This window comes from Phoxinus phoxinus (genome assembly GCF_949152265.1).
Source record: "Phoxinus phoxinus genome assembly, chromosome: 16".
Taxonomy (NCBI): Eukaryota; Metazoa; Chordata; class Actinopteri; order Cypriniformes; family Leuciscidae; genus Phoxinus; species Phoxinus phoxinus.
Window position 1 is genome coordinate 8,674,330 of NC_136891.1, and position 27,783 is coordinate 8,702,112.

A 27,783-nucleotide genomic window follows, 5' to 3' on the forward strand; every position below is an offset into this window, starting at 1 on the left:
CTGCTTACGCGCTTTAACCTCGCGCACGACCAGATCCATTTCAGTCAGAGAGTCCATCTGGAGAAGCGTTCAGTCATTTCACAATCAAATTCCGTCATGTAAATAGCGAATCCGCCATAGTGCAAAAGCAACTGGCATTTAAAGGGAATGGGAGATGAGACTCTGATTGGTTTATTCCACGTAAACCCCCAAAACACACCCATTACTCATTAAGAGAATAGAGACAACCCTTTTAGACCATGCGCCGGGCGCGCAGACAATTTTTCCCATCGTTAAACTAATAAAAGTGGATTCGGACGCACCCGAAGTGCACTTGCACTGTGCGCTTAGAGTTAAATAGGGCCCTGAATCTTTAAACGTACCGTTTTCAGACTGTTTGAGAAATGAGGTGATGTGCAAAGTATATTATGAGAGAATTTAAATGTTTTTTGGGGGGAGGATTCATTTAAACCAACTGTAGGAGCCCTCCAAAACAAAATTAGGAACCTTTAAAATAGTATAATAGGGCCGACATGTAACAAGACTCAAACAAAAAAACCTGAACACAAAAGACCTTTAAATGAGTTTGATCTTTATTTAGTTGAATAATGTCCACCTCCCTGAACAGTAGTGTCTCACATAGTTTGTCCGCACTGGTTAAAACACAATGAGCAACAGAGCATCTGTGCTTCACACAAGCACATGTACACAAACTACATCACAATACATTTGCAAACCATATTGCACCCATATACATGTACATTTGTCAAACACACAAATACACAACCCTACCTTATGGCCAAAAAAAATATGATGTGCAAAACTTCTGGAATTTTTTCATTTGAGACTCACATCAAACTGTAAATGGAGCATTAATGAAAGTCTTTGAAGAATGTCAGTTCGTTTTATTAGCATGTAATGGTATTGTAGAATACGACAATGTGCGTTATACATTTCTAATGTCACAAATCTGATTGAGGCGGGTGTGTCTCAAGGCACCGAGGCAGATTTTAGGTTTAATTCATCAAACTAAACAGGCTTAGAGGTTTTGTTGGAACCAGTGGAGATATTTCACATAAGCAACTGGGCAGTCAAATCAAAGCAGATCAGATTTAAAGGAACAGTACACGTAGTAAAGATCCTGTTATTATTTAGTCAGGTCCATCAAAATGTGTTTTTTTTTTATCATGTTGTTCCAAACCTGTATTTCTTTCTTCTGCTGAACCCAAAATACGATATTTTGAAGAATGTTGATAACCAAACAGTTTTGGTTCCCATTGACTTGCATTGTATTTTTGTCCACAATGGAAGTCAATCTGAACCAAATCTGTTTATATACCAACATTCTTCAAAATATCTTCTTCTATGTTCCACAGAAGAAAGTAAGTCATATAGGTTTGAAACAACACGATGGTGAGTAAATTATGACAATATTTTAGTTTTTGGAGGACTATCCCTTTAATGTCAATGATGCCAAACGTCAGTGTGCCTCATAACCAATCATAACATGCCAAATTACAATATGTACATAATATGGCGATTTTCAGTAAATAATCACTTGCTTCAGAAGACATGGATTATATAAGCTGTATCAAACTATTTTATGACACTTTATGGGGCTTTTTTGAGCTTGTATAGAAACAAAGCAGATCTCCTTTTTTTGTCAACCACAGTATTAAAATCATACAGGTTGGAAAAAATACATGATGTTGAGTAAATAATGACAGAGTTGTCCTTTTCTGGGTGATCTATCCCTTTGAAGACCATTTAGTTCAGTGCATAAAACCCAATCAATTTACCTTCAGATCCTAAATATCTGCAGGAGAAAATGTGACAGCTAGATAACTGCTTTTCAAGGGGTGGATAGAGAGGTAAATAGTTAATTAAATGCTGATATAATAAAGTAATAGGACTTGATACATATTAGATCCAAAGCCGCTGCTCTTTCAATAAGCATTTGAATGTAGAAACTCTCATTCACATCATTTGAATAAAGTGTAACAGCTGTTTCGCAGAGTCAATCTATTTGTTATTTTCTTTGGAAACCAGACCGGAATTATATAAACACTAATATAACCCAAGTTAGTTTAGATATGTTAAGCATTAACATATACAGTATACTATTGACAAGGATACTAGCTCTACGGGTCCATCAAAACACTAAACATTGAGTCTTCTGACATGACGGCTATACAGTTTTAACAGTCTCTTGGTCAGGCTAGAAAGGACTCGCATTCATTAAGATGCCGCCTTAACAAGAAGAGAATACAATTACACAGTTATAAAAGTAATTTTGCTTTACTCGTTCGATTTTACCAGTTGCGCATGTAAAACAACAACTGATATGAAGATTCAGAATAAAATTCATGGTTTTCTGCAGTAATTGATGTCTCACACACACCCCACCTGAGACACAGATCAGTCTGATATACACCACGTTCAAAAGTTTGGGGTCAGTTCGATTTTTTTTAAAAGAAAATATTTGTATTCAGCAAGGATGCATTAAAAGATATTTATAATGTCACAAAAGGTTTCAACTTCGAATAAATCCTGTTCTTCTGAACTTTCTATTTTTTAAAGAATCCTGAAATATTGATCTCACTTTCCCCATCAACATATTAGAATGATTTCAGAAGGATCATGTGACACTGAAGACTGCAGTAATGATGCTGAAAATTCAGAGTTGACACCACAGGAAAAAATTACATTTTAAAATATGTTCAAATAGAAAACAGTTATTTTAATTTGTAATAATATTTCACAATATTACGTTTTTTTTTTTAACTTTTGGTGAGCATAAGATACTTTCAAAAACATATTATTGACCCCAAACTTTTGAACAGTAGTGTAAATTAAACATGAAAGTGAAATATATTGATAAAGCATCTTAGCACATCCTTACCAGACGCAAAGCGACAAGTAATTCTTGGGAACGCGAAACAGCTATGCAACATGACACAATGACAACCATTGATGTTTAATGTAGTTACGTGAAGTAGGTCCAATGAGATTTCGATGTGGGGAAGCACAATGTCGCAGAAATGCAACCAAGCGATCAACAAAATGTGCTGTTTTACATATAATATCTTTTATCGCAACGCGTCTGGTTAGGACACAGTGTTAGAGTCATGATAGCTGAAAAGATGAAATTGAAACTATGGCATAAAAATATGACTGTAAAATCTGAAAGCACACATAAAACGATTTTAAACACGGCAGACAGTACGACTTGTTCATAAAAACTAAAAAAAAAAAATAAACTAAAAAAAAAACCATACACAGGTCAAAATAGTTGAAAAGGTGGATCGTTTTCAAATCCATTCTTGCAAATGAAGCATAAACCACACATTTCAAAGAAGTCACTGTTTTTTTCTATATAATGTTTGTCCAGCCATCAATAATTCAACTGCAACCTAAATGCACACTATTCGCTTTTCCAAAATCCATCCAGATTCCAAGCCGCTTCAATCTTACTCTGTAACTTTTCTCTTGGAGGGCGGCACAAGATGAGCAGGCAGTTCGCTCGGAAGCTCGTGACCTTCTAGTTTGACCTTGATCAGGTGGTTGGCCAAGGCAAACTCTTCGTCATCGAGCATCCCATCTTTATCAATGTCAGCCAGCTTCCAGATCTTACCCAGCACAGTGTTTGGCAGCTTGGACTTCACCATCTCCCTCTTGGCATTGGCCCCAGTCACTTTGCCATTGACAGGTGAGAGAGTGTAGAAGATTTCATCATACATGGGTTTGTCACGTGCCACCACCCATTCGGCTTCATCAATGCCCTCGCCGGCTCCCTCGCCATATCCGTGTCCGAACGGCCCGTTCATAGTGCCCTCGAAGGCGCCGCCCTTCACCATCTGATTGGGGCGCTGCGTCTCCTCCTGGCGTACCAGAACCATAAGCTGGGCGATGTCGTGAGCCAGCATGTCATCCACGTTGTCCAATAGCTTCATTTTCAGAGGCTGGAACTTGTTCAGGTCATGTGCCTGAAGCTGATCCTATTCAGCGGGAAAGAATGCAACAAAAGATCCTGTCAACATCTGTTGATACTTCTAGGGTAAAACAGCTCCACTCCCCTCACATACTCTGTTCCAGACTGTTGCTGCTTGGCAATATGAATATATCTTGATGCTTTGGCTTCTTTTGGAAATAGTTTTGTGTTGGCGGAGAAGAAACATACAAACTAACTGGCCAAATTTTGTCTGAAACGCAAATTACTCAATATTCAATTGTTTGTAGAGCTGTTTTATAAAAGCATCAATTATATAAACTGCATTCTTACTCAAGTGGTCATTTTTTAACTATAAGACAGACACATAATCAGGTATGAAGAGGTCCACCCAAAGATTAAGCATTTCTATTGCTTTTGTTGATTTAAAAAAGTCATATGGGCTTGAATGAAATGATGTGGAAAAATGAATGCTGCTTTTTAATGTGCACTGAAAAGTGCCAACTGATTCTAGAGAAAGACCTTTTAAAAGTCCCAGTGAAGCATTCTTGAATCAGCCTCTGTTGTTTCGATTGACCTTACCTGCATTTTCTTAAGATTAGGGAAGTCTCCCGGGGAAATCTGGTGTTCTCTCTCAATGCGGCTGTAGATCTCGCCCAAGCTGTTAATCAGCTCCTTCTTTTTGTTGTCTTTCCCAAAGACCGAGGGCATGTCTTTCTTCAGGGAGGTAATGATGTATGCATGGACCTGTGAGAGCACAAAAACAAAGCTCTTTGTAAGTTTATAAAGCAACCATCAGTACAGTTACAAAGAGCATGTCTGGTTTATAGTTCACAAAAATAAATGAAATAAAATACATTAAATAAATGACTGAAACTCAATACTGTATAATAAAAAAAATGATTAATTCATAAATTAATTAATAGTTTTAGGACTATTACGTTTTTTTTTTATAGTGACATTTTCACAATATTAATTAGTTTTGCAGCTAAATCAAGTTCGGATTTAAAAATGACTGTGAATGGTCGATCCAAATATGACTAAAACAGGCTTAAATTTTCTTCTTGATTTTAGTCTGAAATATGACTTGAAAATGTTCTTAACAGGCTTCACTAGATTGTATAGCCTTTATAGATAAAAAAAGATGTAGCTTTTACCCATTGTATTCAGCCCAAACATGTGTTAAAACATTACTCATAAAGCTGAATATTACCCAGAATACACAAGCTACTAAATAAATCGTCATGTGCATGATCTGTTTATTGGATCTGTTTATTAGATCCAATACCCACTAAACTACTGAAAGAAGTGTTACCTGTAGTGGAAGAGCCTCTTCTCAATATTATTAACTCGTCTCTATCTTTAGGACATGTTCCAAAAACATTCAAGCTGGCAGTTATAAAACCTCTTATTAAAAAACCACAATTAGATCCAAATAACCTAGCAAATTACAGACCCATTTCAAATCTTCCATTTATGTCTAAAATACTAGAAAAAGTTGTGTCCGCTCAATTGTGCTCTTTCTTGCAAGAAAACGATATCTATGAAAAGTTTCAGTCAGGATTCAGGCCACATCATAGCACAGAAACTGCGCTGGTTAAAATTACAAATGATTTACTTTTAGCTTCTGACCAAGGCTGTATCTCAATACTAGTTTTACTCGATCTTAGTGCTGCGTTTGACACTATAGATCATAAAATACTCTTAGATCGACTTCAAAATTACACTGGTGTTCAGGGACAGGCATTAAGCTGGTTTAGATCGTACCTATCAGACCGTTACCATTTTGTCCATTTAAATGGGGAAAAATCAAAGATAACGTCAGTAAATTATGGAGTGCCGCAGGGATCTGTATTAGGCCCCCTGCTATTCTCAATTTATATGCTGCCACTTGGTAATATTATAAGAAAACATGGAATAAGTTTCCACTGTTATGCCGATGACACTCAATTATATATTTCATCTAGACCAGATGATAACACTAAATTATCTAAAATGACAGAGTGTGTTAAAGATATAAAATATTGGATGACGTGTAATTTTCTTCTATTAAATTCAGATAAAACGGAGGTATTACTGATTGGTCCAAAAAACTGCCCACAAAACCTCTTACAATACAACCTTAATCTAGAAGGACGTCCTGTTACTTTATCCTCTACAGTAAAAGACCTGGGTGTTATACTAGACCGCAACTTGTCTTTTGAAAATCATATTTCAAATGTCACAAGAACAGCCTTTTTCCACCTTAGAAACATTGCTAAGCTACGTAATATGCTATCAGTTTCTGATGCAGAAAAGTTAGTTCATGCATTCATGACCTCGAGACTAGATTACTGTAATGCTTTATTAGCTGGTTGTCCTGCATCCTCCGTAAACAAGCTACAGTTAGTCCAAAATGCAGCCGCTAGAGTTCTTACTAAGTCAAGAAAATATGATCATATAACACCAATTATATCATCTCTACACTGGTTACCTATTAAGTTCCGTATCAATTACAAAGTATTGTTACTGACATATAAAGCCCTAAATGGTTTAGCTCCTGTGTATTTAAGAGATCTTCTATCGCCATATATTCCATCGCGCTCTTTAAGATCGCTAAATTCGAGGCTTCTGGTCGTACCTAGGATAACTAAGTCCACTAAAGGAGGGAGGGCGTTTTCACATCTAGCTCCTAAACTCTGGAATAGCCTTCCTGATATTGTCCGAGGCTCAGACTCGCTCTCCCAGTTTAAAACTAGATTAAAGACGCATCTCTTTAGCCAAGCATTCACATGATGCATCTCATACCTTTTATACTACTGTTAAATCAGATCAAATGCATTCATATTATGAACAGCAGCTACGCTAATTATTTCCCATCTGCCTTTTTTGTTGTTATCTCGGGACGCCTGTCCCGAGATAACTCAAATAGAGTTCGTCAGCTCCAGTTATGTATCCAGCCTCTCATGGAGACTTCAGATAACCCAACGCCTGTGATGAGACGACTCGACGCCTGTGAAGAGACGACTCGACGCCTGTGAAGAGACGACCCAACGCCGGCGATATGTTATGCCCTAAATTTCATGATTAACTAACTGTATTTTGTGTGTATATTTTTGAAATGCATTTTCTGTAAAGCTGCTTTGAAACAATGTGTATTGTGAAAAGCGCTATACAAATAAACTTGAATTGAATTGAATTGAATGTGCGGCAGAGAGGGGCCTGGCCACCGCGTGGAAGGAAGGTGACTGTATACATGATGACAGGAGGGGAAGCACATCTGTATGATCAGGGTGAGGGTCAGAGAGAAAACTTAAATGTTATTTCTCAATGCATCCGACTGGACCTGGAGATCTAAATGGAGTTTGATAAGTGACTAGTACTGACAGTCCCTAACATTTCCTCTTCCAGAACGGGTCTCTTTGGCCTGGCCCTTGTGTTTTGAGCAACATGTGCACTGAAGGGAATAATAATTGATTTCAGACGTAAATGAACCGACATAAGAGAGTTTCAGTTTCCTTTTAAAGCTGCAGTCCGTCGTTTTTCCTCTTTGTCGCCATCTCTGTTAGAAATCTGCAATTGCAGTTATTCGCGGAATTATTAACTGTGCGTGGGTAGTAAATCGGCATGAAACAGCGCGGATGAACACAATGTATTGAGGCTGCCGCGTCGCTGTGGATACTGTAACGTTACTGTCATCAGCAATCTCAGAGTATACTTTTTGAAAGTGTCAACATTAGAATTTTCATCGGAAAATGTCATCTGAACAAGTAAGTAACATTCACTTTTGTTCTGACCAAATTCGGGGGGTGGGGGGAAGCATTGCAGTAGCTATATCATGCTGATTATATCTAACGATTGCTTATATCACGTCAAAACGTGAAAAATATATTTTTTCTGTAGCCATTTCTGTAGAATTCTTTGGGTTTTACAACTGGTGAATCTCCAGTTGTCACTGGTGATTGTCGCTTTAAACTTTCGGGATCCGCCATACCAAGTGCTAAGCTAAATCTCCACCTCCATCATCCACACACGCTAGCCGGGGACTCCTTCTCTTATGTTCAGAAGTGACGTAATGACGCAAAGACATGCTCGAAATTCCCGCGGAAATCCACCAGTACCACTGGAATTAAAATCATTATTACAAGCTTACCGTTTTGAATCGAGGTAAGGCAAGCAGATCGTTTTGAACACTGGCTGGTTACGTTTTTTTTCAAAAATGTCTTTTTGGATATTTTTAAACCCAAAAAAGTGCCGGACTGCAGCTTTAAATGACAGCTTTATGTTTGACTACCCGAGCTACAGTTATATCTAGGCGGTGGATTGCTGTTGGAAAAACAATGTTTTAATGTGGAATCTGGCCATTACAGCAGCTGACAAAAGATAATAAAAACGCTGGCTGTCAAATTAATACATCAACACTGTAATAATTAAAAAGGTAATATGCTTTAAAAAATAATGCTGGTCAAGAGTCTTTAACTACTGTGTATTAATATTTAAATTAATCATTTAATACAATGCACTTATTGTGTACACACATATTTTCACATTTGTACTTAAAGATACCTGCATGTATTTACATATGTAATTAATTTCTGTAAATACATCTATAATTACACTATTGACCTTTCTCTTGCACCCTAATTCACTCTTAAACCTACCCATATCTATTTTATATTATCATTCGAAAGCATAAACACTCAAAAATCATTCTGTGATAGCCATTGCTTTACCATGGTACTTTAAAACCATTTAGCAGGCTCAAGTTTTGTGACATCAACATTTGATTCGATTTTCCAGTAATTTCAGTAAAAAAAGAAAAAAAAGGGGACCTTCAGGGAACTTCTATAACTTTTATTACCCTCTCATTTTTTGAAGAGCGCTCACTTCTGCAATAAATGGTTGTTTGCAGTTCATGAATGCTTTGGAATACAGAACGAAGTTTTCTCTCTTTTTTTAAAGAAGACACTTAGTTAGCAGTTTAAGTTCAGATTTATGCTCAAATAGAGGGGTTGACAGTTAACAGATTAAGTCTATCATTTGTGTTCCTTTGAAGAGAAAAAGTCACACAGGTTTGGAACAAATTGACGGTGAGTAAGTGATTACAGAATTGTCATTTTTGAGTGAACTTCCTTTAAAATGAATGTGCTATTTTAGAATTTGTAATTAAAGCAAGGAAGACTGTTAAATCACTCAAGGTCATTTATAATCATGTCTTTATGGGGAACGACATTTTGACTCATGATCCCTCAGTATCTTTCAGCACATCTAACAATCCCCAACTAATCACTGACCACTGAGTCAAAGTCAAGGACTTTCTTTGCATTTTCTCATCTAGTTTAGCTGTAGCTGATTTCCAGTATCTCCTATGACCCTTGAATTCAGTCTTGATCAAAAATGTAGCCACTCATCAAAGAGCCACATCAGCAGACTGTACAGTTTGGAAAATGGCCTCATTACTGTACAAAGTCTGCAAGTTCAGACAGACAAAATGCCTGTAAACACACAAAATGCATGTATACACTGCTATTACTTTTACACTAGAGCTATATGCTGGACCACATCAAAACACATTGGAACAGCAACGTGTTAACTGAATAAATGAAGAAACAGACTTTTATTCTGAATCACACACCAAATAGTTTCCCTTTGAACATCAACATATAAAAGCATAAGTGCTGAGACTCAAAAAACAGCTTGCCAAACATTGAGCAGTTTGTTAGCCATATCCAGTTTTTGGTTTCAGTAGTAGTTTGGTTCAGAACTCAAGACTTTGGAACTTTTCCAACTTTTTTTTTACTCAAAAGGAGAATCTACCCATATACAAGAAGAGTTCATGGTCACTATTGGAACTATTGTATGAAAAATAGCTGCATAAAAAGATTCTTCAAATTTATTCCTTTGAGCTCCAAGGAAAAAAAACAGCTAATGTGTTTGGAGTGACATGAGGATGAGTAAATGACTTTATCAAGTGATTTCCAGAAAATACTAATGGTTAGATCATCCTTTTATCAATGTTTAAATGCAAATGTCAGTGTCTTCGATAAAACCTCAGGCGGGTCATGTCTTTGCTGGATTACATGACAAACTTCATAGGTTAAAGTAATAAAAGTTTACCTTAGCCAGGCGAGCTCTCTTGATCAGATCGTTGAGCTTGCGAAGGGCGGCGTTGCGGGGCAGCGATTGGATATCCTTGAACAGGTCTTGCTCTTCCGCCTCAAACAGCTTGCGATTGTCTGAAATCAGCAACGGATGCGACCAAAAGGAGCCTATGTAGACACGAATCACCTCAGGTGTGTTGACGATCTTCCCCAGCGACCACATGAGGGCGCCGTAGACGCGCATCAGCTGCTGCGTCTCGATCTGGTCGGCCTTGTTGAGCACCACACGGATCTTGTCCTCGTGGTTCTTGAGGGCCTTGATGACCTCAGAGAACTCGTCCGAGATGTCCAGCTTGTGGGCGTCGAACAGCAGGATGATGCGGTCCACGCGTTCGGCGAACCACTCCAACACCGCAGCGAAGTCATAGCCTGAAGGAGAGATTGGAAAAGAGATTGATATCCTGTCCAATATCTACGGTCCACAAAGCTGTTGTACCGCATGGATGCTAGCACGAGAGCGGAGAGGCCAATCAGAACGGGTAAAATGACCTTGTTAGACGCTCAATAGCACTGAAGCTGTTGACTCTTTTCCAAGTATCGTTAAAATGCTCAGGCCTGTTGTGGTTTTTATGATCTAATGTCTGCCAGTTAATGGCTTCTGCAGCTCTCTCTGGTGATGCAGCGAGTCAAACAGCAAGTCCACCATTCAAGACGACAGCAAGATGATGATTCATTTTAAAGGCTCCATTATGTAGAATGTTTTGGAAAAATTTCAAGTAAATTATGTATTTAGATGCACTAAGCAATATTAGCAAATGTCTTTCCATATTAAAAGTCAGTCTAAATAATAATAATATCCACATTATTATATACATCATTTTTAACAGATAATATAACACTGTTTTACCTGTAAATTTCCCTACAGTATATGCATTTTCAGGTATTTGTACTGTAAATACTTCTACTGTAAGTCAAGTCTACATCAAGTACTGAAGATGTTAATGGCAAAAGCCCATCTGTATGATTCAGAATGACCCTTTTTAAAAGTCTGGATCTCACACTGTAGACTCTTATGGAGGAGTGTAAAACTAGCTTTTACATTATCTGGGTGACTGCACGTTCAACTTCCTATCTGCTGAGATGTTGAAAGGGGTCAGAATCCTGAAAAATGAAACCTAATGCTACGGTCTAATTAGTCTTGTAATGCACGATACGATATCTCCAATCCATTTGCATTGCTGCAATCCAACAGAGGATTAAAAACTTAATTCTAGGACATTTTATGAAAAAATTTAAATAAATACAGTTAAAATGAATCAGAAACCACACCACTGTGTCCTAATCAGCCTCAACGGGAGATAGTTATTGTGCAGTGTTTGCTTTTAGTGGTGACAGACAAATTACTATCCCATTGCAACCGGTTAGGACACTGTTTGCTTGTGACAAGAAAATCATAATATTGCTAAAGTTTACACTGACAGAAGAAAAATCTTGAAAAGATGCTCATAAAATAAAAAAAAACATTTTTGTCCCCTCACTCCACCTTTGTTCTACATTACATGCTAAAACTGAAATAAAAAAAATGAAAGCCATGTAGAAAAAAATGATAAAAAAGACACTTTTAAGTTAAATATTAAAAGCTTATTCAAAATGTTATACTTATTGAAATATTATATAAATACTTGAAATATTCTTAATAATAGTATATACAAATTTTTATATTATTATTATACAGGGCTCCAGACTGCAACCAAATGGTAGCATTTTGCAACCTTTTTTCTTGCTGGTTCCAGTACATTTTGTTGGAGGTTTGCACTGGTGTGACCACCACGTTGACCAACTGATAACAGCTGGCATTTCTGTTGAATATGAGAAACATCAAACGGCAAACAAAAAGTAAGCGCAATGAAACCACGCTTTTTGTTTGAGCTGTGCAGCACGGGCAATTTATCAGCGCGGACCAATATTAGACAGCACAGCATTGAGTTCGATCACGACACCGTCTACACAGAGCCAGCTGCCAGGAGATCCAGTGAGAAAGCTTTTAAATTCACTGCAGTATTATCGCTGCAAGATCTAGTGAGAAGCATTCAAATTCCGCACAGAATTCTCTGTTATAAACCATAGATATCAGATCAAAAATTAGTGTGTTAATATTTCAAATCAGTGACATGGAATACGGCCGACATAACCATTTCTTCCACAGGAAGATCCCATGCCTACAGGAATGGGGTGGACCATCCCTTCCGATTTGGCAGTTTCACAAGGAGAGGCTTTATTGTCACCTGCAATAGTGTGTTTTTTCTTTTCAACAATTTATAGATCTCTATCCAGTATTGTTGTGACTTCAGACTGAGACTAGCAAACTCTAAAGATCTAATAAAGACAACATCTACAGTAACAGACACATGAGACGGTGTCATTGAGAGCAGGACAATAACAGCGGTGAAACTGGGCTTGGCATTACAGCTGTGATTATATTGTTGAAGAGGGACAGATCTGAGTGTTAATATCAGGAGGCCCTGTGATTTCACAGCACGTCTGGAGTGCTGGAACTTCATTGGCGTAATAAGCTGCAGGTGTTAACAGTAGTTTGGTAATATCTACAATACCTCCATACGGACATTTATGCAGGCTGCTATAACCACAGCCGTCTTCAGTAGCAACTGTTCATGGGAAGAAAAAGATACAAACACAAACAAAAAAACAATCATAAAAAACATAATTTCAATGGACAATGTCTATACAGACATCACTGAAACTAATGATTTCTTTCAGTTCATTTAAGATGTTGATTCAGTAACCGCTTCTATGGATTCAGTTCAGTGGAAGTCAGACTGATTCAAACTGGTAACCCAACATTTGAACTATACATTAAGAGATACAACTGACTTGTCCAAGAATCAGACTACACTGGTTGCTATGTATGTTTTTGATTCGCAAAAAAAGAAACGACTCAGAATCAGATTACAATGGTTGTGCTGGGTGTTATTGATTCATTTAAAAGAATGTGCTGATAAGAGTAATTTGATTATGAATCAGATTACACCGTATGAGCCGGTTGTTAGTGATTCGCTAAAAAGAACAAGGTCATAAGAATCCTTTGTTAATGAATCAGACTACATTGGTTGTGCCAGATGTTAATGATTCACTGACAAGAACCATCTCAAAAGAATCATTTGTTCATGACTCAGACTCTATTGGTTGTACTGTATTACTGATTCACTGAAAAGAACTATCTCATAAGAATCAGTTGTTTTTGAATCAGACTACACCAAGGCTGTGTCCGAAATCACCCCCTATACCCTTAAATAGGGCACTATTTGAGGGGACAGCCATTTGTAGTGATGTCCGAAACCATTGTGGAAGTGCACTCATTCAATCCCACAATGCACCACAATAACAAGTGTACAACTGAACTGCTGTACGCTCAACCATAGATATACATAATAAAGGCTAGATGTCTTACGGCGGAGTCTCTAACGTCATCACCCGATGGCCATCTTGTCACAGGCAAGCTTTCTGGCGGGCTCTGTGGTACCTGATGTAAGGTGAGTGATCTGCACGAACACAAATACTCTTATCTCGCTGAAATCTTGATGGATTTACAAACGGTTTGGTTTCTTACAAACGTTATTAATGTGGCTATAATTCTGGATGCTTGAACATGTTGAAATATATAATATTATAATTATTCATAAGTATGCATTTAGCATCTCTGACGTTTATAACAAACCAACCCGTTTGAAAATCGGTAGAAAATTGAGCAAGTTTATGGTTATTTAAAAAGTACATGCACCATTAAAACACAATGTTACGATTTATACACGGTTTATACATGCTAGTTTCCATGACAGAGTTCAGGATAGATATTTTCATTACTACTGGAGCTGCCAGTTTGCTATGTTTCAATTAATTATTAAACAGCAAGCACAAACTATGTAAAAGCGCCAGCCCTTCCGGGGCACTCAGTGTCTGAATTCACTCACTCGATATCATTCACTCCTTCAAGTGGACTATTTTACTGGAGTAATGTAAGGAATAGTGAATGAGGGTATAGGGGGCGATTACAAACACAGTTTGAAACATGTCTGATGCGACTAAATGGCAAACATACTGTATTCACAGCAGGTTTACTGCTAAATTTACATCATTCAATAATTAATTCAATAGAATTTAAAAATGTTTGTCAGATTAAGAATTTTTAATCTCAATGTAGGCCATGTCCACACGGACACGGGTATTTTTATAATTGGAGTTTTTCCTCCGGAGTTTTTGAAAAAATCTCCGTCTACATGAAAACGCAAAAACACGCTATCAAGCGCCGTCAAGAGCATTCCACACCAGCAGGCGGCGATAAAACCCTAACCGTAAAGCCACGTTGGCCAATTAGAAGCCGTCAGCGGCGCACAATCTGACGTCAAACACAGCGTATAACGGCGCACACTTTGACGTCGCAAGGCAAAAACTCCGGTTTTACTGTCTACACGACAACACTGCAACCGGCGTTTCTGAAAATCCTCACCCTGGCAGGGGTTTTCAAAAATGTTCGGTTTCAGTGACCTGATGCTGCATTTCCGTGTGGACGAACGGGCAAACCGCGTAAAAAAAGTCAAGGTTATAAAAATACCCGTGTTCGTGTGGACAAGGCCGTAGGCTACAAGGTGTTTCACATATTGTTGCGATCTGAGCCCCAAACCTTTTTCTAATTAAAGACAAACACCATCAGGTGTGTGGTTTTGAGCTCTGTGTGGTTCAGAGCCATGCAAGGCATTATTAACCCACCATTCTACTACAACACTAATGCCATTAAATGAACCTTAACCACAAACCAATGACCAATGCGTATCTACAAACACCGGAGACACTCTCTTACACAGTCAGCTGAACATATAATACAACAGAACTCCAGTGATTGGATTTGGCAGGAAGTATTTCCTGAAGGAAACAAGGTCTATTTCACAGCACCTGACTGTGGTGGAGGTAGAGGAGAGCTGGGAATGATAAAGCTACTCTTGGGAGCGGCGCTGGCAAGCGGTCAATAGAGCCTTACAGCTGCACGCTCAGAAACACGCTGCACTGCCAAACACTTGAATATGGAGTAGAAGAGAGGGAGAAAGGGATAAGGGGTCCTACAGTATTACAGCGATGAAAAGTTGAATGATGAAGCGAATGGCCATTCTCTACTAATGACTCTCTAAGCAGTGGAGTAACTAGGATCATATTTCCTTTGTCAATTGCAAAAAAATAAAAAAAATACTTACACTACACAACCTAAAAGATAGAAGCCTAAACACACACACACACACACACACACACGATCGGCTATATTGCGAATATACTGTATGCTCGGTGTTTGTCAGACAAAGTTTGATGCTTTCTGTGAGATGCCATTTTTGTAATGGATGCATTAAAACGTGCTGATGGTTGTCAGAACTGTACAGACATTATTAATGGGGTCATCTGGGTGAGGAAGCATCTTTCAGTGCTGGTGCTCTATACAGTACTTTACATCAGTAGGGTTACTCTGACATTGATACTGCAGGTGCTGTCAGAAAAAGGCTCAGTTAATCACCTAGCCAAATTATGATTACCGGTATATATTACGGTCATTAAGATTTTTTTAAAGAAATGTATACGGTACTTTTATCCGGCAAGGATGCATTAAATTGATTAAAAGTGGCAGTAAAGACTTACATTGTTACAAAAATATCTATTTCAAAGAAATGCCGGTCTTTTGAACTTTCTAATCTATTCAAAGACTCCTGAAAAGAATGCATCATTGTTTTCATCATTGATAATGATAATAAATGTTTCTTGAGCAGCAGATCAGCATATTAGAATGATTTCTGAAATATCATGTGACACTGAAGACTGGAGTAATCATGCTAAAAAAATTAGCTTTTGCCAATTAAGAATTATAAATTGTCCAATTTCTTAATTAGTGTTGAATCTTATTATGTTTCTTATTTCATTTTTATATCAAATCAAGTCATCATGTTTTAAATATTTCAAAATCCTAAACCTTTACGTATAGGTTTAAATTTGATTCTGAATCCCAGATTTTGAATGTGGTCTCAGACTCTTGGGACCCACTGTATATCTTCTGTAAAGCTCTTTATAAACACTACAGAATTGAGTGCAAGAAAGCAAATCAGACCTGACAGTTTCAGCCAGTTTTTATGTTGTGCGTGTTTAAAAATGTTTTTAATCAAATGACGACCATGAAAGACCTGTGGGTGTGCCGTCTGGGACAAGGCTGAGTAGAAAGACAATAAGAGCAGCTAATTACACACACACACACAGCGAGCATAAACATAAACACATGCACCTGGCTGAACACACCTGGCCAAACCCTCCTCACAAACAGCGACAACAGACATCTTGGCTGACCGATTAAACTGAGTGCATATCAACCACTGTCTACAGGAAGAAGTGAAATGAGCTGCCTGTAGTCATAAATACGGGAGAGAACTGTCATCTCATGTGACTGCGAGAGAAATTCCACAGTCACGCTTGACATAATCAAAGAACAGAGGGCACATGACAGACATTTTCTCATTACGTCCTGCTAAATACAACCATCACATTGACGTGTAAATGAGACTTTTGGAGAGAGAAAAAGAAGACAGCAGGGATGCTAATTTAACAAATCTGGGTCTGACTCTGAGCGTTAGTTCAGCCCAAAATGGAAAAAAAAAGAAGTGTCATCATTTACTCACCCTCATGTCATCAAACCCGTAAGACTTTCATTCATCTTTGAAACAAATTAAGATATTTTTAAAGAAATCAGAGATTTCTGTCCCTCCACTGACACTCCACACAACTACCACTTTGACGCTTCAAAAAGTGCATAAAGAGATCATAAAACTAAGCCATATGAATCGAGCAGTTTAGTCTAAATTTTATGAAGAGTTGTATAAACAGTGTCTTAAGATCTAGTATGGCCCACTTAGCAGTTAGTCAATGGGCATTCAGTCTTACTTTCAGTATCAAATTAGGCCAAACTACATTTTTATGTAACCGATTAAAAAAAAAAAAGTTATGAGCAGTCTTAAAAAAAAGAAAAAGATCTTGGTTTATGCAACCGGCCCCAGTTCTTGATTCTCAATCCTAAAAAAGAGAGACAGACGATGAGAGAAAGTGAAAGTAGTGAAACTGTTCTAGCAGCTCATGTTCAAGCAGGAAGATTGATCGTAAAACACTAGATTAATGCTATGAATGAAGCAGAATGCAGTTTGGTGTAAAGGTGCCATTAGTTGGCAAGAAGCCGCTTGCTCTTATCCCCTGCACTCATGTGTGAGAACACTCCAAATGACTCGATCCACAATTCAATGGCAACTTTAAAAGCTCAAAAACGACGCGTTCACTGCAATCAATAGCTCTTTAAAGCCATAGCTACAGACTAGAACACACCCAAATCATTAGCGGTCCATTTCAAACCCTTTTAGCACCCTTTAGCACTCTAGTGCTGTTATTTTTAAACATATAATTATTTTGATGTTTAAATAATACTTTTCCCTGTTTACCTAAGAAAGACTGCAAGTACATAATTTGCCAATTGAGTGTAAACACTACTATAGCATAATACTGTACACTTAACCGTTCCAAAGTTCGGTAACATTTTTAAATGTTGTAAAATATTTTTGAAAGAAGTCTTATGCTCATCATCACTGCTGTATTTATCAAAAACACAGTAGCACAGTAATAGTGTAAAATATGATTCATTTAAAATTACGGTTTTATATTTTAATATATTTTAAAATGTAATCTATTCCTGTGATGGCAAAGCTGAATGTTCAGCATCATTACTTCAGTCTATAGTGTCTCATGATGATCCTTCTGAAATCATTCTAATATGCTGATTTGATGCTCAAGAAATATTACCTATTACTATCAATGTTGAAAACATGCTAAAAACATTTTTTTTTTCACGATTCTTTGATGAATAAAAAGTTCAAAATAATGGCATTTATTTGAAATAGAAGTATTTTATAAATATTTACTGTCACTTTTGATCAATTTAAAGCATTATTATTGAATTCAATTATTAAATCCTTCAAAAAAAAAAAATCATACTGAACCCCAACTTTTGAATGGTAGTGTATAGCCTACTGTGTATGTACAGAATTTTAAAAAAGTATGTAGATGAGATATCTGGAGTACATTTGCCAAAAATGTGGAGTATTCAACCAAAGCACACTACATGGGTCACTTTATCCCACAATGCAATGTGCTTGGCCTTCCTTCCAGTAAACATCCTATTAACATCAAATTTCCCCCGCCAAATATTTGATCGACTAAAAGTTAAGACATTTTCTTACACAAACACAGATGCCTGCAAAATAGTTTTCATTTCTGAGATGATTGCAGTACGCCAAATGTAATATGACAACATTGCAGCATACTACGGTTTGAAATGATTATCATAACATAATGCATACCGTTTCACATGATATTTTGAAAAATAGTAGGCAGTATTGAATGTATACACTAGTACTGTGCATCGATCATCTAATTTGGTGCATCTATAGGCACAGCAATGACACACTTCTGCTTGAACTTCTGTTCTGCAGTAGTACAAGTCATTTTTATAGAGGGTCAAGTATCAGATGACAACTAATTTGACTGTCAAGTGACTACCTCTAAACCAACATTTACTACTTTCTGCACGAATGTGGGCTGCTAAATATTTGTTCTCTGAAGTCACATCTGAAATGACCTTGGGGAGCCCAGCTCTTGGCTCAGGCCTCAGAAACATGAGTGTCTATAATCCTCTGGCGTATCAGTTGGGTCGGTGAGGCTCAGTGCGGTGACTGGGTAAAATGAAAAGTGCTGATGCCAGGAAGCACAGTGGTAATACTACGGCCCCTCAGCTGCAATGGAGTTTTCTGAATGAGTGATGAGGTAACCATGTGCTAATTGTTGTTACAAGGCCATCTGTACAGTAATTTAACTAGAAGTTACTGTATACTATCTTTTAAAATCACTGAAATGTCACAACATTTATATATGAAAGTGGACATGCACCAAAATGAAAATTCTGGGCCGAAAATTCAAGAAGCACTTGGCTGAAAACCGAAATCGAATTAATTAATTAATTAATCAAACTTATTTAATAATTAACACTCAAATAGATAAGAGTTGTACAAACATTTTAACATAAGGTAGTTTTCCTATCAACTGTTTAACTCTTTCGCCACCATTGACAGAAATTTTTTTAAACAAATTTTCGGGGTTTTCGTGTTTTCTTATATTATAAAACCAAATTAGTATCAAAATATCTGCCAAACTTGTTATCCATCACTATAAGCAGCAAACCAGAGAACGGAAAGAAGCACACACCAACCATTCCTTGATACAAATTCAGCTTTGGATGAAAAAAATATTTGGTGCAAACTGCAAACCTATAGCCTGGCAAGCCAGACCTAACATCTTGATGTTAGGTCTGGCAACTCACCATTGGGATGGCTCAATCCGAGGGGCGGGATAAACGATTGTCTTTCAAATTCCCTCTGCACGCAATAGGATAGCGCTAAAACCAACCAGAGCAACGAAGAAGGTGACGTAGTCAGAGCGGCAAAAATCCGGTCCAGCAAAACTTCGAACACTTCTTCCTTTTTTAAGAATGACTTAAGTGCCGTTCTTTGCTCTTTGCTAAAAAAAAACGTAACTCCAAGTCCTCCAGAGTCGCGGCCAAAGCCGATTCAAAAGACCGCTGTTCGCCAGCAGCAGCAGCCATTCTTTGTTTTCAAGTGGCAGGGAACCGTCGCAACTCTGTCGTCATTATGTTAAGCCCGTCCCGCCTACTCTATACACGATGTGATTGGCCTGACCCAATATAGGTTTTTCCAGCTCGAAAGTCAACGGAGAGTTGCTAGACTACCCTGGCTGCAAAATTAATTTTGCTGCCGCTAGGGTGCGTCTAGATTTCTAGGCTACCTAACCCCTTCGGTGCAAAACTATTGTTTGTTTGTCCATTACGTTTTATGCACTAGTTTCACACTATAAGGCCTGCTATGAGGCCATTGAATTTTGTATATGTCTTTATAGTTTACAAGCCAAAACAACACCCTTCATCTTGATAAAGCCTCGCCTCACCATGTTGTTTCAACACATCACAATTAAAAACAGATTGAAACTTCGGTTACACAATACACCATCACATGCTGTTACTCTTCATGAGAAAATCATGGACAAATACTGAAAAAAATGATAATCACTTTTTTTCAAGATCATGTCTTGTGGTTCGAATTTCCTAAGGAAAATCTTTTTCAGTTGTGACTTTTTCAGTCACATGGAAAACAAAAAATAGTATTCGAATGTTAAAATCACATGAACTTGATATGCTGTTCTGGTATGGACTGGTATAACCAACCAAAACAATAGTAAACTATTACATCTAGTATTGCTAATGTGTAAAATGATAAACTTTAAATCTCCAACCCTTCATATTTGACTATTTCCTGCAACAACAAAAAAACAGTACAAACATGTATAATGAAATTAAAGTTTGGCAAATCCAACTTAATTATATTTGAGAAGTTTTGGGGAAGCCAAGGAGAAACTGCATATGCATCTAATATCATGTCAACTGCGGTTCAAAGGTTTGGAATCAGTACGATTTGTTTTAAATACTTGTATTCAGCAAGGACACATTCAATTAAATAAAGACTTTATTACAAAAGATTACCATTTCAAATTAATGCTGTACTTTTGAACTTTCTATTCATTAAAGAATCCTGAGAAAATTTTTTTTCAGGGTTTCCACAAAAATATTGCTATATATAAAAAGTGTACCGACCCAAACTTTTGAACAGTAGTGTATATATACAATAGCTCCTGGGTCAGTCGACATTTTTATTTTGCGCACATGTGGGTTTATGCATTTTGGCAGTCGGTTACCTCTGCTGATCCTTTGTTTCTCTCCGCTCAGGATTCCTGGAGTGTCAATCACACTGATGCTCTCCAGAACAGGATTGGGTAGCTGGGCACACACAAACCTGAAGGCCAAACCAAACAAACAGGAGTCACGCTCAAGGACACTGCAATCCTTCTTCATCCCACTTTCTACACTTATATGCTTCATTCTTGATTTGAGCTTGTGCTCAACAAGCTCTCAACTAAAAAGTCCTAAATATCCAAAACTGTGAAGTTGCAGTAACTTGGCATAGACATATGGAGCTGAGTGCCATAAACCATTATTTTACCCCTGCAGTTTGACCAAGTTGGACATGGTAAAACATAAAAAGCAAGCAAGACTTCACATTTGTATAGCCCGGGAAAAAATGGCGGCCCTGAGACGCTTTAAAAGCAAGCCAAAATGTTGTGAATGGCTTTTGTGGCTTATAGTGTGTGAACTAGGCCCAGAAAAAGTGTGTCATGTTTTGGAGTGAATTGCTAAGGATCTCAGGCTAGGGAAACTTTTTCCTAACATCATTTGCTCTTCTTTTGACAGTTAGAACATGTTGGACACAAACAACTTGAAAGCATTGAAGAGCACATTCTAGCATGAACATTTACTGAACATCTGGCACCAGACCTCACACTAGTACAAAATAGCTAGCGGTTTAGGCCAAATATGAACGTTTTAAACTGGAGAGTTTTAATTAATATGAGAAATTATTAAAACAATAAATAAAATCTAATTGCAAAATAACCATATTTGTAGCGATCTTGCTTGTATTGTTGAATAATTTGATGTATAATTATATGCAGTAGTTTACACCATGTACACTGAGCTGCTGCTATTTGTGCATTCATAAATGATATACATATCTAAAAATATATCTTAAAACCAGGGCAGTTGTCTAAAGCATTTCAAATGACATAAACCCACAGCCAAAAAGGGTGCATGACAAGTAATATCGCATGAGCATGTTTACTACCTCCTTGTACCAAACTGTGAAGAGAGCATTTATTTGCATTAAGACGGTAAACATGGTAAAGAGGAATTTCACCCAAAATTCTGTAACCATTTACTCAACTTCATGTCATTCTTTTCTTCTATGGAACTCAAAAAATAATAATTTGTCCACACAATGGAGGTCATTATTGTTTTGGTCCCCATTGTTTTTCATATTGACATTCTTCTCACTGAAGAAAGTCAGTCATACAGGTTTGGACTGTCATGTGGTTAAGTAGATGATGACAGTACTATCATTTATGGGTGAACTATCCCTTAAAAAGTGCGTGTTGCTGGTCTTCTGACAGAATTGCAAGAGACAATTTTACAAATATGCAACTTTGCGATTGCAAAAGGCAGAGACAATTTTCTCAAGAGTTTTTCTGCTGATTTGCACAACAAGCAGTGCAGCCTGCCAAACCCCCAGACTACTACGTGCAGCAGAGACCACTTGCACAAATAATCACAAGCATGCGATTGCATCCTTAGGGATTTATTCATAAGAGCTGTCACTCTATCATGCACACTTTTATTTTTGAGTAATTTTCAGACTGTGAATGACTCAATATGCTGATGAGCTTTTATTTGCAGATATTTTTTTTATTTTTTTATTTTGTCTTCCATCCTTTTGTTTAGAAATTCTGTCATCCATTGTTAATGTACTTAATTGCTTATACTTTTATGGTTTGTTCACATAACATTCAATACAAAACATTTTTTATAAAGTAAAACTTTTATAAAGTCTGGCTGAACTGTTCATTTAAAATAAACATGAGAACTAAAATAAAACATTATTGTTTTTATCCCACCTGTTAAGAAAGGCATTGCCAAAGGCGTTGAGTTTCCGAAAGGGTTTTTTGGGATCCACAACCAGTGCGTTTCCTGGAATTAGTCCTTCCATGTTGCCATGCATCACCGCTATGAAGGAGTCAGTTGTGGGTTCTGGACCAATCCGCATACCAGGGAAGTCCTGCTCCAGGAGATATCTATAAAAAAAAGAGATTCATTTAGATCAAAACACTTCTAACAAACATTATCATGTGTAAAATAAATTAAACTTTTAAAATGTAAATTTTTATGAGTATGTCAATTTTTACTCATTCTGAATGTAGGCTCAAAGATGTTAAAAAAAACAAAACAAGAAACAATAGATTTGAGAGGAGAGCAAACTATTTTTTTAAATAAAAAAACACCTCAATATTGCAATAAATCAAGTTCGCCACAACAGCCTCTTAAATGCTTACAAACACTCACACAGTCTCAGGAAAAGCTCAAGTGCTCAAAAAAGGACATACCGGTAAGTAAACCAATATCCTTCAAAAAGGTCTCTTTAATATAACGGATAAATCAAATAATGTTAAGCAAAATGAAATAGTCAAAGCCTACTTGCACTGATGTGCTGGTTTGGGTGAGTAAGGGCAAAAAACGACTACCGGTATATATAGTACCTTCAATGCCCTGTAGATGGCGATATCACCTCTTCTGTAACAGAAATAAACTGCTGCAGAAAAAGTTAGGGGCCATGCAAAATGTAACGAGTAATCGCATACTTCCTACTGTATGGTAGTCAAAAAACAGTATGTGACAAAAGAAGCATGTCTGAATTTACACTACTCATAAAAGAGTAGATCTCTAGATTGTGAAGTGATTGACGTGAGCATACGATGGACACTTTCCTATCCCACGAGAGAGGATTTGTGAATGGTAGTGAAGCGACGTAAATGAGGTCACATGATAATGACAACATGGCGAATGTAGTAAGTCCGAATAACATTTATACTACACACACTCATACTATAAAACATGTTTTTACCGGTCGTGGGGTAATTACATATTCAAAAATTTGAGTATAAAGTATGATGAGTAATGCAATGGGTGCGTCTGAAATTGCACACTCTCTAGAGTAAGTACTTTTTTTGAATATGTAATGTAATTACTTCACGCTAAAAAAATATCCAAAAATATATGCAAGTAACTAAATATATTTACTCAAATACTTTACACCACTGCTGAGAACACATGTAAAAAATGCTCAGATTCTGCACTTTTTCTAATTGAATTAACTTTTTAAATAATCTACAAAACAATTTGATTGCAAATATACAAATAAACTAGTTACTTAAACAACAGTGCAGGATCTTAAATATTTCAAGCATTTTATGTCATAATATTTCTTTCTTTTAAATTTGTCAAATTTCTAAAGGTTAGATTACTTCCATGTTTAAATGGGGGGGAAAATATCCCAAAATTCCAATGTGTTCTCAGACTTAGGGATCCATCCCTGTAATGAACACCTCATGCAAGACCATGTTCACAGGATTCAGATGATTTCTGCAGCCGTTAAAGCAACACTCTAAAAGAGAATGTGAGTTTGCTAAGATAATGTTTACTGTTATCGGCACAGATTCATTCAAACAAACCCTGCTGTGGACATGTGACGGCACTGAGACTGTTTGGAATACAGTGTAGGTCAAAATGAGAGTTTTAGTAACTACAGGACACTTGGCCTCAGCTGAAAACTTATTAGCTGCGGTTTATGCCAGTAACACAAGAGTGTCTGTCAACAGAACACTGTTTTGCCAAGGCCAGTGTATCTAATGCAGAGGAAGTTATCTATCGCTTTTCTGTAACCCTGTGAAATCACAAAAGAATTAAAACAAATCTCTCCCTGGCTCAAAATATACACAATCGTTCAAACGTTTGGGGTCAGTAAAGGAGTTTTTAAAGAAATTAATACTTTTATTCAGCAAGAATGCATTAAATTGATCAAAAAATATTAAAGTGTACAACTAATAACTCTTTAGCACCAAAATCAGCATTGAAGGATCATGTGACACTGGAGTAATAATGCTGAAAATTCAGCTTTGCAGTTACAAGAATAAAAAATTATATTAAAACTGTGATCTTAAATTGGAATAATAATTGACAATATTAGTGTTTTTGAGCATAAAATTAAAAATAAACATTTAAAAAATATTGCCTAACTTTTTGGTAGATACACTGATCTGGTCTATACATCACATAATGTATATTTAATCTATTAAATGGTAATATTGCACTTTAAAGGTTTGTGCATAATCTAATTAACATTCATGAGCTACACTTTTGTGATGTCAAAACCAGGGGTATCTCCACCATTTTTTCTAAACAAAGGGATGAAAATGAATCAGAGCAACACTTTTTTATTATGCCACCATGTTGAAAAGATTCAATGCTAAGCATGAAACTCCTCATGACATTATGATGAAGTTTTATGGGCTTTCGCACATTCAGGAAACATACAGAGAAAGTTGAGCTTATTTTCTTTCATAGTTATGTGTGCAGTCAGCAGAACAGACACTGTGTCCAGTCCACTGAGGCTCTCACGACCCTTATGAATAATGCACAGGAGGAAAGAGAGCCAGAGCCAAAGTGAGAAGGCACATTTGTTACTGCTGGTGCAGGACAATACCTCACTCTCACATTGAGTACAAACATGGCCTAGTTATTAAAAAAAAATCCCAGATTATGTTATTAAAATTAACTATAGCCAATGACATTACATTTTATGATGGTTATGAATCAGAAAATATATACACTAACATTCAGTATAGGGGTTGGTATACAATTTTTTAAAGGAGTTTATGGTCAACATAAGGCTGCATTTATTTACTAAAAAATACAGTAAAAAAAAGTAATATTTTGAGATATTATTACAATTTAAAATACCTTTTCTATTTTAATACATTTAAAAAATGTATTTATTCTGGCAAAGCTGAATTTTCAGCATCATTACTCCAGTCTTCAGTGTCACGTGATACTTCAGAAATCATTCTAATATGCCGATTTGGCACTCAAGAAACATATTATTATCAGTTGTGCACCTTGATATTTTTGTGGAAATCGTAATACATTTTTTTTAAAGGATTGTTTCATAATAAATGCTGTTCCAATTATTTTTTTTTGCATTTAGCATTATAAAATTATATTTTATTATAAAAAAAATTTTTTTAGCCCTAATATCAAACTTGTTTACAAAGGTCTACCTTTAGGCTATTCGTTTCATTTATCTATCAGAATAATCTTCAGGTTAGTCTTAAAAATGTTGGAATGACCATTACTTCTTTTAAAATGGATAACCGGTATGTCTCCATCCACATTTACATCTCTAAACTTTTCTGCATTCTGGAACCTATTAGTGACAACAAGTAACTATGGCAATGCTGGAGTCATTGGACGTGTCTCTTGTTGCCTGGTGATCTTTAGTAGTTTGTTGCGTTTCTTTTTAGACCTGAAAGCCTTAAATAACCCTGCAGACAAGCATCACACCACAGCAGCGACATTGTGTCATACAGATACATCTTAGGGCTGGAGCCAGGCCTGTTCTGTTGACAGGTTAACAGTCTCTGTCCAAGCTAAAATGATAGTACTATGTTAAACTTTGTTTAGCATGTAACATCAAGATATGTATTCAATGAACACAGACATTCTCATGTAAACAGATGAATGATAAATCTGTATCACTGAAGTCATTAAATTTTGTGGCTTATAGGATTGTGAGGAATCTCACATGGAACTTGAAAAGCTGGTTTTGGATGTTGCAAATGTGATTGTGACAGTTATTTAAATATATACCAAATATTTAAGTGGTCATAAATCATAAATGGGGAATATTTTCTGATTTTACTGCAACACGTTGTTGGGAGCTTCTCAGTCCTGAATATATCTTTCACAAAAAATAGGTGCGTGACAAATATTATTACATGTATCCTGTTAAATATTATATTATTATAATTATTAAAATATATTCTCATGAATAACAATAATGAACATTATTATAAAGTTTCCTGGCTGATGTCCTTACAGTGCTCAGGACACCAGCACCTGTTAAACAGGAGCCAAAACACATATCATACCTTATAAAGCTGGTTTTGCCAGTGGAATACTGTCCCACCAGGAGAACCATGGGTTTATTGTCAAAATCTGCATCCTCCAAAGCGGGAGAGTGAAACTCGTGGAATTTGTAGTGCTCCTCCAGTGGAAGCAGTTTGGTTTTGTAGAGCTTCTTGAGTCCTTCACTGACAGTCTGGAAGACTTCTGGATCCTTCTTCCTCCTGTCATCGGTTCCCAACCAGCTGAACATGGTGCAATTCGAGAATAGGCAACCTTACACGATTATTTCGATTTTCTTTGGACAATTATATCACAATACGCACCAACGAGCAGTATTCAAATGAATGACTTTTTTTCCCTGACGTAGATGTGTTTAAGAGTCCATTGAAAATGTTCCCTGGTCTCTAGGCCCCTCACGACACAAAATGCACAAAAGACTAGACCATAATTACAAAATATAATGCATTATATAATATTCTGCGTATATGTCACGGTCAAAAACATAGCAAAACAGGCAGCCTTTCATTCAGGCTTTGTTGGAATAAAAGCGCGCGACGCTAGACGCAACAATGTATCAGTCAGCGAACGCAATAGACACAGTGTTGGAAATTTGAAAGAGAAAAGAAAACGAGTGTGAAATCCTGCAGCGGAGCAGATTCACTCACGATGACAGGCGTCCACAGGCTTTCCACTGCAGCAGATTTAAATGCCAGTGCGCTGGAGAAACCCGACACTGGAGGAAATGCCCCACTGCTGGCAAAGCCCCACCCAGAGCACAGGAGCTCAGTCAGGGATGCAGCGCCATGCTGGCCGGTGGTGATGGTTGGAACTGCTGCTGCTTTCCTCCAGAGAGATTTTTGTTTACATCATCACAATGATTGGTAAATAAAAAAAACATACGTAAAAGGATGTATAATATAATATAATATAATATAATATAATATAATATAATATAATATAATATTATAATAGTAAACAGTGGCATGTATCTCAAAGAA

General features: G+C 36.9%; 1 protein-coding gene across 2 annotated transcripts; it reads right to left on the bottom strand.

The window, feature by feature from the left end:
• Positions 1-556: 556 nt before the first annotated feature.
• ehd3 (EH-domain containing 3) lies at positions 557-27,537 on the bottom strand. 2 transcript variants are annotated; one of them, XM_079584731.1, is made up of 7 exons: positions 27,451-27,537; positions 26,809-27,027; positions 22,723-22,899; positions 20,914-21,011; positions 10,025-10,437; positions 4,511-4,675; positions 557-3,977 (listed from the first exon to the last, which is right to left on the bottom strand). In XM_079584731.1, the coding sequence occupies exons 2-7, from the start codon at positions 26,856-26,858 to the stop codon at positions 3,450-3,452; spliced, it is 1,431 nt and encodes a 476-aa protein (XP_079440857.1). In that variant the 5' UTR covers positions 26,859-27,027; positions 27,451-27,537; the 3' UTR covers positions 557-3,449. The 2 variants fall into 2 exon arrangements, with proteins under 2 accessions (XP_079440857.1, XP_079440856.1); XM_079584730.1 differs by lacking the exon at positions 27,451-27,537 and having other exon boundaries at positions 26,809-27,171.
• Positions 27,538-27,783: the final 246 nt, after the last annotated feature.

Bases quoted from the DNA above. Each gene is read 5' to 3' on its own strand.
- ehd3 (XM_079584730.1), bottom strand. From the start codon at position 27,035: ATGTTCAGCTGGTTGGGAACCGATGACAGGAGGAAGAAGGATCCAGAA. The intron at 10,438-20,913 runs GTAACCGACTGC...TCTCTCCTTCAG, and splicing joins GAAACAAAGGATCAGCAGAG to GCTATGACTTCGCTGCGGTG. The intron at 4,676-10,024 runs GTAAACTTTTAT...GTGCTCTCACAG, and splicing joins AGAGAGCTCGCCTGGCTAAG to GTCCATGCATACATCATTAC.